Source organism: Tachysurus fulvidraco, chromosome 7, assembly GCF_022655615.1.
Source record: "Tachysurus fulvidraco isolate hzauxx_2018 chromosome 7, HZAU_PFXX_2.0, whole genome shotgun sequence".
Classification (NCBI taxonomy): domain Eukaryota; kingdom Metazoa; phylum Chordata; class Actinopteri; order Siluriformes; family Bagridae; genus Tachysurus; species Tachysurus fulvidraco.
In genome coordinates this window covers 9,598,475-9,615,396 of record NC_062524.1, presented here as the reverse complement: position 1 = coordinate 9,615,396, position 16,922 = coordinate 9,598,475, and the positions used below count along the sequence as shown (strand labels likewise).

The following is a 16,922-nucleotide window of genomic DNA, read 5'->3' as shown; positions in this document are numbered from 1 at the left end:
GAAAAAAAATTATGAAGTAAGTATTTGTTTTTCCAATGTTTTTCATGATGTGTCATTTCTATTTGTCTAAATAGTCGTCAGTTTTTCATCTTTAACACTTTGCTGATCAAAAGAAGATTAAACAAGAATTAAGCTTCAGAGTTTGACTTAATATTCTTACATGCTATGTTCAGTGAGGTGATGGGTAATAAAATGTTGATAGGATCAATCGTCCAAGTTAAAGAATAACAAGAAACTACAATTTGTTAGTTTGTAGTTTATTTACACTTCAAATAAAATGTTGACAATCCCCGCCCTTTTGAGAGCAGAATCATCCAATCAGAGAGCAATGATGCTGCAAAGCTTTTCAGCGACAAGGATATGGTGGGATCCCAAATGCCTCCTATTGGACACAAAGTGCACTACATGGAGCGGAGCATCCTTTATTTAGTACCCTATAAAAGGGCACTTACATAGTAAAAATGACGTTATTTGAGATTCAGCATGTGGTTCTTAAAAATGCAGAAAATCCTGCTATCCTCTTCATCGACCAGTGGACCGGAAGTCTTTATAGAGTTGATCGATTCCATATATTTGACATCAAAACAGATTAAAGACCAGGACTAGGGAAGAAAGAGATGCAAGAATAAATATTTGTAGCAGCCTTTAATGGATGAAGAAGAAAAGATGGAACAGCAAAGGAAGCATCAGTCGTGGAATGGAAATAAAAAACAGTCCGCCGGGATTGAGGAAAATCCTGCCTTTCGTCTTATGGAGGTGGATAAAGCCGAGCTGGCATTTTGAAATGAAATGGATTTAACTAAAATTAGATAATAAAAAAAAATCGGTTGCACCCCCCCCCCCCCCCCCTTGATTGCATGAAGCGCATTTACGCAGCAAACATGTACATGGATCCAGACCCTTTATTTACATAGGGTACGAAACAATTCGTACCCTTTTTGCAGTTTTTTTAAGCGCAAGTGAGGCCAAGTTTTGTATCAACAGTGCTATTACTATTGTTGTTGTTGTTGTTGTTGTTGTTGTTGTTGTTGTTGTTGTTGTTATCAAAAGCCTGAGTATTTCAGCACCGTAGACAGCAGCAATGACTCGCTTGCGCAGGAAGTTCTGCGTGGCCTTTTTCCTCTTCGCTCTTTTCATCTTCGGCACCATGATGGGTTTACGGACCCTCAAGCCCACTGATGGATTCTCAGATCTCGCACCAGGGATGGAGCTCGCACCCTTTGTGGGTGGGAAACTGCTGGACCAGCGACCAGCACCTAATCATATGGACGTAAGCGACACCAAGGTCGTCTTGTCCAAAGCTGGCCATGAGCACAGCATTTTCTACGACGTTCACATCTTCTATTATTTGTGGTACGGCGCACCGCCTGCGGACCACGGTTACATCCATTGGGACCATGTCCTCGTTCCTCACTGGGATCCAAAAATAGCTTCCAGTCACCCCAAAGGAAGGCACAATCCACCGGAGGACATTGCTTCCAGTTTCTACCCTGAGCTCGGACCCTACAGCTCAAGGGATCCCAATGTACTGGAGTCACACATGGCACAAATTGAAGCGGCTGCTGCAGGTAAGCAGGTCTCATGTTTTTGTAAAATTCTGTATTTTTTTTTTCCATTCAATGATGGATGGCTTGGTGGTGCCACCAAACAGCTACAGGGTTCCTGGATTGATCCTGAGCTCAGTTTACTCTCTGTCTTGAGTTTCTCTGTAGGTTCTCCCCATTTGGGTTTCTTCTGAGTTTTCTACTTTCCTCCCAATAGCAAGGTGGTAGTTTGGTAGATTGTAACAAAATTTCATCTACTGTCTATCTACTTTTTGTCCACAGTGCATTCCCACCTGACATCCAGTATTCTATTACTCAAGAAGATTAAATGAATTTCAGCCAGTGATGTTACATGGTTTATAATTTGTTAAAGGTTATGATGACTTTGGCATTAAATGTGCAATACACAAATGAGCTAGCAATCACCAAACACTGTATTGGGTGTAAAATCAGGGCTGGGAAAGTCTATATGCAGAGGTTTTACTTTAATGTCAAATGCAAGAAGTTATTACATAATTATGACATCATTAAGTCGTGTGGATATTCAATAAGCAGCACAGACCATGAGAGAATTATTCATCTTCATTTTGCTAGGTGTAGTCGTTCTCTCTTGGTACCCTCCTGGTGTGGCTGACGAACACGGAGAACCTACCGAGGATCTGGTGCCTTCCGTAATGGACGCTGCCCATAGGCACAGTCTCAAGGTAACTGGTGAGCGACAACACTTCTTTTATTATCTGTACCTTTTTAATAGGGAATTTTAAAAATACAGTAGCAGCCCTTTCAATATTTGTGCATGTTCATGTATACTCTTGCACGCATCTGACGTTATTGTTAGTTTATATTCATGGTAAGAGTTTGTAGTATTTTTGATGACCGCATTGTTGCTTACTAGACAGTGTGTTTCTAGGTTTGGGACTTGTATAATTTGCGAATTGTTTGGGAACTAATAATTAATTAGGCTGATAATTGAGGGGGAAATGGTCTGTACAAATCGAATCACTTAAGACAGAAGACATTGAGAAAACATTGACTGGTTATTTGAATCTGTTAAAGCTGTTACCAAGTGAAGAAATATTTCAGCCATATTTCAACCATACTGAAAATCTTTTCCTCAGGTTAGGAGGCAAAATATTATTGTAAGTGGCCCACAAGCTTAGTGGTCAGCACATTTCCCAAACAACTCCAGGTTTAAGGGTTTAATTCCTGCCTCTGCCTTTACGTTTCATGTTCTTCCAGTGCTTCAGGGGTTTCCCCTGGGTACTCCATTTACGTTTACGGCACTTGTCAGATGTCCTTATACAGAGCGATTTACATCTCATTTATACAGATGAGCAATTGAGGGTTAAGGTCCTTGCTCAGTGTCCCAGGAGTGGCAGCTCGGTGGCCGTGGGATTCAAACTCCTTAACCATTGAGCTACCACAGTTCCAGCTCCAGTTTCCTTTCCCAGTCCAAAGACATGCACTGTAAAATAACTGCTGTCTCTAAATTCCCCATAATGTGTGAATGGGTGTGTGATTGTGTCTGAGATTTTTCCCTGCGATGGGTTGACACCCTGTCCAGGGTGTCGCTCCAACCTCCCTCTTTTCCCTCGAGTTCCCTGGGATAGACTAAAGGTACAGACAATGGATGGATGTTATTGTATAGCATAGGTTACATGTTTTTTCCAGTTCATTCACAGTCAGTATAATTGTTATAAAAATAAAAAACGGTTGTAAGACAAACTTTTCAAATACTGCAACAGTGTTCTTTAAACAAAAAGACATAAATCAGTTATCAAATGTGTGGTATGATCATCCTAAATGAGAATGTATGTTTTAAAACTTGAACTATTAAAACAATCTCATTCCAAGACAGTTTATTAATAACAAATATCAAATGTCTTAAAGTACACCATGGCCATTGAATTAGAATGGATTGTAAACTGTAGTGTGCTGGGAATAGGCATTGTAAAGATGATACAGTTATATGAAAGTGTGTTGAAAGCACAGTGATGAAAGAGATTATCCCTGAGCTAAGCGGAAAGATGATTCAACAGGCACACAGGGAGAACTGAAACCTTTCATTTGGCAAATGTGTGTCAAAGCAAAATGCTTTAAAGTGCATGTCTGTCTGTCTGCTGTCTAACTGTCTGTCTCTCTCTCTGTCTGTCTGTCTGTCTGTTGTGTACCATCAAATGAATGAGTTTTCTGCCTTCACGCCCATCCAGAAAGAAGCAGTTAGTTAGATGGAAAGACTGAAAAAGTCGAGAGAGAGAGAGAGAGAGAGAGAGAGAGAGAGAGAGAGAGAGAGAGAGAGTCTTTGACCACTAAGGTCCAGTCAATGGTGCTTTGCATTTTGGTAATTTTATATCTCTTGTTGTGACCTTCCTGGACCTTCAAGGCAGACTGAACCATATTTCATCATCTACAACTGCATGCAATAGCAAGGACGTTGAAAAAAAATATATTATTGCCATGGTAACGGTTTGCAAGGACATTACAGCAGTGACACAGTGGAAAAATCAGTTGGTGTCCCACCTTCACCATAGTGAAAAGAATCCTGGTTTGTGATTGATTGTCTCTGATATAGAGATCTCTCACATTAGAGAACATGAGCATTATTACAGGGTAATACTGCTCCTTACAGCCCTGTCTCAGTGGCTTCTTGTGACTGTGTGGTCCTCGGGAAATGTGAAGAAAAAAATGTTAAAAAAAAAACAAGAAACACCCACCAAAATAGAAAGAAGGAACAGAATGAAATAAACCCTACAGGACAAACTGTTTTTTTCCAAACTGCTATCAAGACACTGCACTAATGTATAATATCTGACGTACAGAATCACAAATCGATCAGTTTATTATTCCTTTTTTTGGTCTGTTTTTAAAACTAAAACATGCACCGACATTTAAAATCAGATATGCAGTATCACGTCCTGGTCACATTATTATTTTCATGTATTGTTTATTTATTTATTTATTTATTTATTTATTTATTTATTTATTTATTTATTTGTAACTCTGTTTTGCTGAGGAAATAAGCAAGGTCTGTGCAATTTGCACTGTATCTCAGGGGATCATTCAGTTTTTAAATATTTGCACTCACTGAATTTATTTATCTTTCCGGTCATTGACAGGAGCAGCACTCCAAATTTTGTAGTATGCAGAGCTGTACAATGAAAATAAAGGCTTTCTATAGTTAGTCTAGTCTATTCTATTATATTCTAGTTAGTCTAGTGTAGTCAAATCTATTTAATTCAATTCAATTCACATTTATTTGTACACAACATAAACATAGAACAAAGGGTTAATATAAAGAATAATATAAACATTAATATAATATGCAATTAAAGATTAATATTAGATATATTTAAATGTGTTTGTATTTATACCCAATGAGCAAGTCTGAGATGACTCGGGTGACTGTGGCAAGGAAAAACTCTCTTGAATGGTAAAGGAAGAAACCTTGAGAGGAACCAGACTCAAAAGGGGAACCTCATCCTCATTTGGGTGACACTGGAGGGTGTGATTATAAATATACAGGCTGGTAAATGTTGTATTGAGGAGATTGTTGTCTCAAAGACCACATGGAGTTGGCATCTCCTCTTTATTATAGCAGAGTCCAACTGGAGCTGGTAGATCTCCAGATGCCTCAGGATCCTCACAGAGTCGGCCTCATCTCATTGGGGGTTCAAAATCTTCAGGTCACACAAGACAATCGGAGCTGGCACAATTTCTGAATTCCTGAGTTTTGTGATCTTAGAGAGCGTGAAGGATTGTAACGTGTTGAAAGACAATTTAGATACATGGGCGCTAAACCATTAAGAACCTTGTACGTAGGTAGCAGCAGTTAGTAATCAATTCTAAACTTAACAGGAGCAAATGTAGAGATGATAAAATTGGGGTTATATGATCATATGTTCTTGTCCTGGTAAGAGCTGTATTTTGGATTAACTGTAGCCTATTTATTAAAGATGCAGGACTTTAGTTAGTCTAGTCGAATCTATTCTAGTCTAGTCTAGTCAATAGTCTAGTCTATTCTATTCTATTCTAGTTAGTCTAGTCTAGTCGAATCTATTCTATTTTATTCTAGTCTAGTCTAAACTTAACTTAAATGAATTATGGAATAAAACACAACCTTGTGTGCTGTTCTTGGAAATAAATCAATGCGTGCACTGTGTAATATGGCCCAAAGCAAAAACTGAAGTTGATCGTTTTCCCAGTAGCATCACATCATTAAAGTGTTTTAATGTATAACCAAATTTTATTTGCCAATGATTATTCATTTACAATGACATTTACGGCATTTGGCAGACACTTTTATTTCTGAGTGACTTACAGAAGTGTTTTTATAGACTCCATCAATGAATACATCGATACGGGTTCACTAGGTCACAGACTAAGAATCCCATCAGTCTAAAAACTTTGTTGAGAAGAAATACAGCAAGACTTTTTTTTTTAAATGCTGGGGAATGTCCAATACTTATTTTTAATTCCTCTAGACTTGATTGACACGGACATCTATATCTCCTGTCATGTAAACGTTATACAAGGGTGCATATAGAATTACACAATCAGTTCACACTGAAGAGGGAACTTATTTAAAATCAGTCTGTAATGTAAATCTGCATCAGTGACACATTTCCTCAATCAGTCCTGGATTCAGACTCAAGGAATTGGGCCAAGTTTGAAAAAGCTCAAATGTAATTCCTAATCAAAATGCATTCTAAGCTTCACATTTTTGTATACTTTGTTATATAGCACTAATAAAATGTTTGGTATATAACAAGGTACACAATATGTATACAGTAAATATAGACACACAAGATATACAGTGGTGTGAAAAAAAAGTGTTGGCCCCTTCCTGATTTTTTTTGCATGTTTCTCACACTTTCAGATCATCAAACAAATTTAAATATTAGTCAAAGATAACACAAGTAAACACAACATGCCGATTTTAAATGAAGGTTTTTATTATTAGGGGAAAACAAAATCCGAACCCAAAAAATTCTGAAGGACATTGTGTGGCCATCTGTTCATGACCTCAAGCTGAAGCAAACTTAGGTTCTGCAGCAGGAAAATGATCCAAAACACACCAGCAAGTCCACCTTTAAATGTCTGAAGAAAAACAAAATGAAGACTTTGGAGCGGGCTAGTCAAAGTCCTATTGAGATGCTGTGGCATGACCTTAAAAAGGCAGTTCATGCTCGAAAACTCTCCAGTGTGGCTGAATTACAACAATTCTGCAAAGATAAATGGAGGTTTAGGGGGCAAACACTTTTTCACACAGGGCCATATATGTATGGATTTTGTTTTCTCTTAATAATAAAAACCTTCATTTAAAAACTGCATGTTGTATTTATTTGTGTTATCTTTGACGGATATTTCGATTTGTTTGATGATCTATAACATTAATGTGTGACAAATGTGCAAAAAAAAAACAAAAAAAAAAAACAGGAAGGTAGCAAACACTTTTTTCACACCACTGTATAAATAACACATCAGTTTCCCCAAGTCTCTGAATGATAAATATCTTTGAATTGGTTACCACCTGGCAGGGTTGGCTCAAGTGGTTAATGGTTGTTGATCGGAGCCCCAGCACTGCCAAGCTGCCACTGTTGGGCCCTTGAGCACAGTGCCATCATGTATCATGGCTGACCCTGCACTCTGACCCCAACCTCCAAATTTGGTATAGGTGAAGAAGGAATTTCACTGTGCTGGTTGTACAAAGGCTACTATTCTATTAAAGTCAGTATGTGTTGCTTTATTAACATACTGAGCATACTACTGATTGTTTTCTGGAATATTTCTCAGCATAAGAGCTCTTGTGTTGGTGTACAGTTATTAATCAGTGCCCCTGGATAATACACTAATGATGCGCTTGCAGCTCATGCTCTCTAAGAATTGCTTTAAGGTCAAATCAATAATTGAACAGTCTCCGGAAATAACTACTGGAATTTAAAGAAAAAAGCCACACACCAATAAATAAACTTTGAATAAGTGCTAGTAAATTTTATATCAAACCTAACTTGTGATCAGATGTATCATGACAAATATCTTTTGTGTTGAGCTTCAGAGTCTTGCCTCCATCTACAGTATCTCATTGATTAACATTCATTTTAGCAAGGACGACTGGCTTGACCACGGTCCAAGAACATAGCAAGAGGTGTTTAGGTCTCGTTTTTAGAGCAGCCGAAACCTGAGCTGAATCTGAATCTGGATCTTGGAGCCATTTTGTCTTGCATGATGTTCCCCAGTGTAAGGATTTCTTGATGATGGATGAACCCGTGTTCTGTTTCCAGGTGGCGTTTCACATCCAGCCGTACCGCGAGCGGACAGACCTCAGCGTGCATGACAACATCAGATACATTATTGACAAGTAAGTCAAATCCGAGCCACTTTCAAAATATAAAAATACATGATATATAGATATACATCTGTCTTTAAAATGAGACGGAATGTTATTCAGATCATGGCATGATCGTTAAGGAAAAAATATTTTAAACTTATGTAAATATTTATTCTGAATTTGTATATTCATGTTAAGTCTTTGGGGGGCACGGTGGCTTAGTTGTTAGCACGTTCGCCTTACACCTCCAGGGTTGGGGGTTTGATTCCCGCCTCCGCCTTGTGTGTGTGGAGTTTGCATGTTCTCCCTGTGCCTTGGGGGTTTCCTCCAGGTACTCCGGTTTCCTCCCCCGGTACAAAGACATGCATGGTAGGTTGATTGGCATTTCTGGAAAATTGTCCGTAGTGTGTGAGTGAATGAGAGTGTGTGTGTGTGCCCTGCGATGGGTTGGCACTCCGTCCAGGGTGTATCCTGCCTTGATGCCTGATGACGCCTGAGAGAGGCACAGGCTCCCCATGTTCAGATAAGCGGTAGAAAATGAATGAATGAATGAATGAATGAATGTTAAGTCTTTTGTCTGTTGTAAAGCATTACAAAAATAAAACTGAATCGCATGACAAAAAAGATGAATTTGGATAAAAAATTCTGCTATGAGAGTTTTAAAAAAATGAAGTGAGTAAATATTAGTTTCTTTAGCATCTTTTCTTCCGTACAATAATTCCAGGTATTCCAGGAAAAAAAATCATCATAATAAGAGTTGAATTCCTAGATGCCAGATACTACAGCGTCTCTAGACTCCCCTCTGTGTACACCATCTGCCATAAAAGCAAAATCTTGTGGGTAATAATTATCAGAAGTTGGTCAACATTTAAAGGAAAACCCATCGTGATACACTTTAAACATGTTTAAAATGTTTATTATGAAAGTATTGTACAATTTGGTTGATGTATTTTGGTTATATGAGAAGGTGGAGGTTATGTTGCCACAGTGATGCCACAGGGGAGAAAATCAAACATCTCAAAAATAAATCATCCGACTCCGGATATTCGGCTCCGGCTAGTTCAGGGTGGCGTTGATGGTGGTATTATCGGGAAAGTTGAAGTTTTGGAAGCTGATCTGTTCGAGCAGAGTGTAGACTAAAAGACTAAAGCACTGCCATGTCATTATCTTTAGGGAGAGATGAAGCAAGGGCTAAAGCTCTCTGTACCAGATCTTACAGTATTACAGCATTATGTGCTGCGTAGGAAACTAACAAGCTAACAAGACGTTAAATACTTTTAATTGTGAGGTTCTTGACAAAATTAAATCTAGGATATCATTTAATTCGCAGGGTCACTGATTTATGATTTGACCCTAGACCATTTGAGATAAACAAAGATTTTATTGAATTGGAAAAATGTGTATGTACCAATCACTGCACTATATTTCATCACTTACTGTGCTGTACAGATTTTAGACTCGGTCTCTGAATATACTTGTACTGTATGTATAATATATATAGAAAGTATAATTATATAGAATGTAGAACATTAAATATATGCATATATGCCACTAAGACTGCACACAATTTTTTTTGCACTAGCTCTGGGTAGGAGTGTAAGCACTGGTATTCAGCTCAGACACAATCTGTATTCCTTATATATATTATTTTTATGTCAGTCTTTATGACACGGACAGCTCTAACGCATTTCACTACATCTCTTACTGTGTATGGTCGTGTATGTGAGAAATAGAATTTGAATGATATTAAAAAAGCTACAATTTTTTCACAGGTATGGAAATCATCATGCATTCTACAGATTCGAGTCCAGCGCAGGTCGAATCCTTCCCTTGTTCTATGTGTATGACTCATATCTGATCCCACCTGAATCCTGGGCTGAGTTACTGACCCAGCGCGGCTCCCACAGCCTGCGAGGAACGCCTTACGATGGGATCTTCATCGGCCTTGTCGTGGAGGAACGTCACAAGAACGACATCCTCGCAGGTGGCTTTGACGGCATGTACACCTATTTTGCATCCAATGGCTTTTCCTACGGCTCGTCTCATCAGAACTGGAAGACCATCAAAGATTTCTGCGACGGAAACAACTTGCTTTTCATGCCCAGCGCCGGGCCAGGTTATGTAGACACTGCGGTTCGGCCGTGGAACAACCACAACACGCGTAACCGGGTCAGCGGACGCTATTACGAGACCTCGTTGCAGGCTGCGCTGTCTGTGAGACCGGATATCATCACCATCACCTCCTTTAACGAGTGGCACGAAGGGACGCAGATCGAGAGAGCCGTACCTAAGAAAACCGCTACTCGTCTGTATTTGGACTACAAGCCTCATGAGCCTGATCTTTACCTGGAGATCACCAAGAAGTGGGCTGAACAATTTAGTAAGGAGAAAGAGCAGTGGTTATTGTGATGAAGGATTTAGAAATGTTGTCATGTTTAGCACAAATCCTTTAAACTGTTCCGTTTTGTATTCAGCATGGTTTGATGAACAAGGTTTATTGTTCCCCCCGACCTCTGTCTGAATATTTATGGCTGGAAAAGTGTGAGTTCATCTTTCCTTATAACCTGAATGTGTCTCAAGTGGTTCCTAATTAAAGAATTCAAATCAACACCTAGCTTTATGGTCCGTATCTGATCATTGCGAAACGTTCATTTACGACTCAAAGATATCCCTGTTTAAACGTCATAGTGCCGTTCCTATATGTAGTGAAAATATGATTGAATTTATCCAGGATGTCGAAGTCATTCATCACGCTGAGTTGCAGTACATTCTGCCAGAGCTGGCACGGCCGTGTGAAAGATTGCAGCTTCTGTCAGCAGTTTCAGCGCAGCAAAGCCAATGCACAAAGGAGTGCTGAAAGCTCATCCACTTTATTGCATAACCAAGACGCAGAACTATAAACCAAGCTGTGTGTGTGTGCGCGTGTGTGTGTGTGTGTGTGTGCGCGCGCACGCACTTGGGAGTTGGTAGTTTCCGTCAGAAACTTACACAGTCATAAATCATTAATAGTGCATTTAGTATTTGAGCTCCAGGCTCCTCACTTCAATCCTGAGCTTGTGTTACTCTGTGTAAAGATGTTCATGTATTCTCCAGTTTCCTCGGAGTTTCCTCATGCCTCCTAAAACCCAAAGTCATTAACACTCACTGTTGGCACATTAAACTGTGTTAGTGGTTCTTAAACATTTTGCTGACTCACTCACCCACTTACTTACCCACTCACTCTTTCCCTTCAACCCTCACTCACTTCCTCCCTTCTCACACTCTTTCCCTTCCTCCCTCACTCACTCTTTCCCTTTCTCCCTCCCTCACACACTCACATCCTCCAACTCTCCCTCCTTCACTCTTTCCCCTCACTCCCTCCTTCCCTCCCTCACATATTTAGGTCAACTCCCCCAGCCACACCGCCTTACCCCTTTGGTTAAGAACCACTACACTATGTAACGTCCTATGGATCAGATCAGATGACCATTAATACATCACCAATTCCTATTAAATTTGTTAAATATCTGAAACACCTCAGTTACATCATCAAATTAGCATCAAAACTAGCATGCTAACAAGTTAGTTTATTGCTCTGTCTTGCCCCTAGTGGAGTAACAGTAGAGACAGTTTGGAGCCATTATGGCCTGCGTGTCATATGATTAGCAATCAGGAACAAGAAGGCAGTATCTGATTAATCCAAATGTGTTCTGATGGATGACGGATCTATATTTTGGCAAAAACATTGCACACGTTGGCTAAAGGTTCTTGGATTTATTGAATAACGAAATGAATACCTTTATCATTTTTTACAGAATTCACAATGGAGAATATTCTAACAATAAAAACATACAAATGTATTTTCAAAAGATACATACGAATAGCTGGGCAAAAAAAAAAAGCATCATCATAAGGGATCCTTAATGTTTTCAGGTGCAGGTCCTTCTAAAATGGTGTCTCTATAATGCTGATCTACAGCAGCCCCTGTCTCTTCAGATCCTCGTAGGTCTTCTTGTTGACCACGTTTCCACTGGAGTCTTCGTACTCCTCCTAAATAGGGGAAAAACAGGAAGGAAGAATATATAAATGATATAAGGGGCGGATTGATGGTTGTGTCTGAAGCAGCCATTGTGTGATTAGTGGATGTATGAGATGTAACTCACCTCTGTGTCCGGCTGCCACCTCTCTAACGCCTTCTGTGACTTCAGCTTTGACCAAACTATATAAAACACACAAGGAGGAAAAACAGGAATCTTTATTAAGTGTCTGGTCCGGAGTTTCATCAAGCATGTCATGTCTTGGTTGCTTACAAATGAAGTGTGTGGAGGTCTGGGAAGAGCTGTTAAATGTCAGCTGACTGATTTACATCACTAGGTCACATTGTCTAAAGCCTTCTAACTAAGTGTGATTTCCTCCCCACAGCGACACACACACACAGAGAGAGAGAGAGAGAGAGAGAGAGAGAGAGAGAGAGAGAGAGAGAGAGAGAGAGAGAGAGAGAGAGATGCACAAAAGGAGAGAGACAGGTAGACACAGAGAGACACACACAGAGACAAAAGACACACACAAAAAGAGAGAGAGAGAGACAGACAGACACAGACATGCACAAAGAGAGAGAGAGACAGACAGACACAGAGAGAGAGGGGGGGGGACATGCACAAAAGAGAGAGAAAGAGAGAGAGACATGCACAAAAGAGAGAGAGAGAGAGAGAGAGAGAGAGAGACATGCACAAAAAGAGGGAGAGAGAGAGACACACACACACACACACACACACAGAGACTGACATGCACAAAAAGAGAGACAGAGAGAGACACAGCCATGCACAAAAAGAGAGCGACACAGACACACACAGACATGCACAAAAAGAGAGAGAGACACACACACAGACACACAAAGAGAGAGACAGGCAGCGGACACAGACAGGCAGCGGACACAGACAGGCAGCGGACACAGACAGGCAGCGGACACAGACAGGCAGCGGACACAGACAGGCAGCGGACACAGACAGGCAGCGGACACAGACAGGCAGCGGACACAGACAGGCAGCGGACACAGACAGGCAGCGGACACAGACAGGCAGCGGACACAGACAGGCAGCGGACACAGACAGGCAGCGGACACAGACAGGCAGCGGACACAGACATCTAAACAAAGCCTCATCACTGACAGGTTCAACACTAGTATCCATATTACAGGGTTTGAAACGGTCGGTATTTGGACTCACGAGACACGGCGTCTTCGATCTGGGTGACGTTGGCAAAGTGGGCGGTGTTCGGGATGCCTAAGCAGCGCATTCCATGTGCATGTCTCCATTCCTGGGAGAGAAAGAGATGATTTCTTTTTCATTCACAGTAAGCAAGGAACGGCTTGAAAACATTACTGTAGCTGTAATGTCTCCCATTATACAACAGCAGCTTCAGTCCATTTCATCTGCAGCTAAATGAAAGCATTATCAATCCAGAAACAGGTTCTAATAAAATGCACTACGACTGAAAAGCTGAAAGAATCCTGCACAGGCAGAAATAAAAGTATTTCATTATGTCTTGTACCTCAGCACTGTTCTCACTTCTGATTGGTCAGCAGGTGGTATAAGATTAATGAATAAACTTTGTCTAAACTAAAAGGAATAACACAGTGATACTAGAACTAAAGTATGATGCTTCTTTACACTAAACACTAAAAGCTGAACAGACTGAACTAGATCACCGGGACGAACACTGTATTCCAAATCAAGCAGCAGATGACATTTAAAACACTCACTGCAAAGTGTCTCTGGAAGGCTTTGGGTCCTCTGTACGTGTAGTTCCCACAGATTTCACAGTTGTAGTTGATGTTTAGGCCATGAAGCTTGTAGAGCCAGTAAGGAATGGGCTAAAGAGAGACAATCTGTATGAGCAGGTATTATAAAAACCACAACATGCCTTAAAGGTGGGGTGCACGATGTTTGAGAAATGCTTCAGTGCTAACAATGCTAACAAAACAAACGTGTGGCCAATGAGCAGAAAGGGGCGTGTCTTGCCTCGGGTTCTAGGTGTTGAACGTCGTCTTCCGCGTGAAACGGAGCTAAACCTTTCACGGTACAACACAGTACTACAAAAACACATTTGTATTACCATAGTATTACTCACTGAGTTCATTTGTTGATAAAAATATACCCTCGGCCAGATGCCCCAGCAGGTCCCGCCATAATAGTTGCCTGGGTTACGTATGTATGTGTGGGGTGACACCCATTGGGTTAGGGGCGTTGTTTGTTTTGGAGATATCAAATGTCAACATTGGCTTTCAAACATTGTGCACCCCTTCTTTAACATGTATCGAATTATAACCGATGTACAGCGACTTCTACGTTTCTTAAAGCTCTAGTAGGTTTGTTTGCTCATCCACAAGCAGCTCAGGTAAATCAGAGGATCCTGATACAGATTACAGTCAGTTTTGAAAGCTAGAAATTTCTTTAGCGTGCATGGTGACAGGGTGTTTACCCGGTCCTGTGCTTGTGTTGCCTAGCAACTAAAATAAAGTGTTCACATGTGTAGTATAATATTAAAGAGCTCATCAATTCAAGGCAAGAAGATAACTTTAGCCTAAAGGCAACAGGACCGTAAAGGCAAGGATCACCTTGCCGTCCCAGCCCAGAGGCAGGTTTTTGGGATTGTAGATGATCTCGTTGTCCTCGTCTTCACTCTCGCTCTCGCTAGGCTGCTCTTCGTCGTCCTCCTCGCGCTCCTCGCCCGTCCTTGCCTGCTTCCTCTGGACGTTCTCATGTGTCAGCTGCCTCTGCTCCTGCAAGAACAAGCATTGAGAGCGAAACGTTAGACTGCGTCCAACAGTGCTCTGTCCGAGTTATGCGTGAGTAACAGCAGAGCATTTCCCCAAACCGTTCCCATTTTTCCATGAGCAAAATAAAGGGGGGGGGGGATAAATAAAAAGAATTGTTAAGAGCGCACAAACCCCTAAAATCTCCACGTATTCATAAATCTGAGCCTCCAGGAAGCCGATCTCCTTGTTCCGTTCTGTGTCCCTGTGAAAGGAAAAATGTTGTGAATGTTGTGTCCCTTTTATCGATCTGACATTTTGGTGGATTTAAAGGAAACCAAATGAACCGCTTACTTCTTTGGACCCTTGGCTTTAGGGTTTTTGGCAAACAGAGAAGGATCCAGTGACTCCAGAGATTTCCCTTTAGTGCTAAACAGTCTCTGTGCTCGTTCCTCCAGTGTGCTAAAGACAGACAAGTCACATTATACACAGAGTTTGTATAAATCACTGGATTTAAAAACACACACACACACACACACACACACACACACACTTACCCCCCGCACTTTAAACCCAGAGCCATGAGAGCAGACTTTAACCTGTCCAAACCCAGTGATGCCAACTCCTGCAATCAATCACATGTCCTGTTAATAAAATAACCCAGACATCTCCAGCTGCTGGTTCATTAAATCATTTGCTATATGTGTGTTTGCTCTATATAAAATGTATTAAATAAAGGATGTGACAGAAATGACAGAGTGAATGACATTTACCTCCCAGGAAGAGAAAGCAGACAAGTCCAGATGAGCACCAGCGTGAGTCAGAGCACTGCTAGCCTCTTTCTGTTATACACACACACACACACACACACCAAGTGTATCTCCTTCATGTATCAATCCCCTAATCCTTTCATGCTAAAATTATTTATATGCAGATCATAAAACATAAAATTACATAATAAAATAGGACTTTTGAACCTGTCAACATGGATAAAAAGAAACAGATTGTCCCAAGTTTTATGTCAGTAAATCTTATTATTAAAAAAAAAAAATTAACAATCAGGTCTAAAACATGCTGAAAACAAAACAAAAATTTAACGTTGTGTTAAAGTGAAACTCACCGGCCAGCCGGGAAACAAGCCGTTATCCCACTTCTTCTCAAAATCCTTCAGCACTTTCCCATACAGATCATTCTGATCCAGCAGAGGCTTCACTCGGTCTGTGTAACCCTGAAGGTAATCCAGCAGCATCTCCAAATACCTGCATGAACGTCACATCACTAAATTCCTACTCTAATATTTAATATGCTTCAGAGCCTAAAATCAAATGCTATTCATCATCAATCGGTTGCAAATCCCCAAATCTGATTGGTTGGAAGGTGTAGAGTAATTTTCCCTGATTATTATGAATCATTTTTATTAATCATTCATTATTCCATGAACATTATAAACATTTAGCATTTTGTAGTAAACAAAAAAAAGTTAAATTGTAAAATGGTGAAGATTTCATTAAGGAGCTTTTATTTTAACACTTAAGGAAGGATTCTCCAGTGCCAATAATTAATACCCTTTCAACCACAGGGACTTGTAGCTTTAAAACGTGCAGTGACTGGAAAATAATCAACGTCCACGTGGTAACTGTAACTCCACCACGTGTCGGGACACCTCGGATAATTTTCATGAGCCAGCATGTCACATTTTGCTTTATTCCTTACACTTAGAAGATTAACTATTACTCGCTCACTCAGTGACTCACCTTTTATACTCAGCGTTCTTCCTGTCTTTGGAGATATCAAAGAGCTGATCGAAGGATGACAAATACGAGACGTATTCCAGTTTCTGAAAACAAAGCATGACATGAAGGCATGCCAAAAAAAAATAATAATAATAAATTGGAGTAGATTGACTGAAGCAATACCTCTGATCCTTTTAGATTGATGTACTTCAGGTAGCAGTCGTGTAGGTCTAGATATCGGCCGTACCCTTCCTCATCGGTGAACTCTACCAGATCTGTACAAGACAGGATAATAAAGATAAACAAAACATCTTAAGAGCGTATAAAGACATGTAAAGGTAGCTGGGGCTTACTCTGTGCTTCCTCACTGAGGTTGTCTCTAGCCTTCATCAGCTCCTCAAACTCCACCGACATGGGCACACAGATCTGAGTGGAAGAGAAAGTGTGTAAGAGCAAAATTCTCTGAGATTCACCTCAGATGCAGGAGGGAGTGAAGGTTCTGTACCTCATTCGGATGTTTCCTGTGAAATTCCTTAATCTGTTTCAGACGGTTATAGAATTCAGCAAACTCGTTTGGGCCGGAT

General features: G+C 40.5%; 2 protein-coding genes across 2 annotated transcripts in view; one reads left to right on the top strand and one right to left on the bottom strand.

The window, feature by feature from the left end:
* Nucleotides 1–482: 482 nt before the first annotated feature.
* Nucleotides 483–10,480, top strand: maneal (mannosidase endo-alpha like). Its single transcript, XM_027164947.2, has 4 exons — nt 483–1,568; nt 2,139–2,248; nt 7,826–7,902; nt 9,645–10,480. The coding sequence occupies exons 1-4, from the start codon at nt 1,082–1,084 to the stop codon at nt 10,279–10,281; spliced, it is 1,311 nt and encodes a 436-aa protein (XP_027020748.1). The 5' UTR covers nt 483–1,081; the 3' UTR covers nt 10,282–10,480.
* A 1,130-nt stretch (nt 10,481–11,610) lies between these two features.
* Nucleotides 11,611–16,922, bottom strand: part of sf3a3 (splicing factor 3a, subunit 3) — a 6,561-nt gene continuing 1,249 nt past the window's right edge. Inside the window, exons 4-17 of the mRNA XM_027164935.2 lie at nt 16,844–16,922; nt 16,692–16,764; nt 16,522–16,613; nt 16,360–16,442; nt 15,726–15,864; nt 15,379–15,447; nt 15,163–15,230; nt 14,960–15,067; nt 14,801–14,870; nt 14,468–14,632; nt 13,613–13,723; nt 13,077–13,167; nt 12,015–12,070; nt 11,611–11,901 (exon numbers count right to left, since the gene is read on the bottom strand). The exon at nt 16,844–16,922 is cut by the window's right edge and continues 27 nt beyond it. Coding sequence (XP_027020736.1) covers nt 11,824–11,901; nt 12,015–12,070; nt 13,077–13,167; nt 13,613–13,723; nt 14,468–14,632; nt 14,801–14,870; nt 14,960–15,067; nt 15,163–15,230; nt 15,379–15,447; nt 15,726–15,864; nt 16,360–16,442; nt 16,522–16,613; nt 16,692–16,764; nt 16,844–16,922 — 1,282 coding nt within the window. The 3' untranslated portion in view covers nt 11,611–11,823. The remainder of the gene's footprint in view (nt 11,902–12,014; nt 12,071–13,076; nt 13,168–13,612; nt 13,724–14,467; nt 14,633–14,800; nt 14,871–14,959; nt 15,068–15,162; nt 15,231–15,378; nt 15,448–15,725; nt 15,865–16,359; nt 16,443–16,521; nt 16,614–16,691; nt 16,765–16,843) is intronic.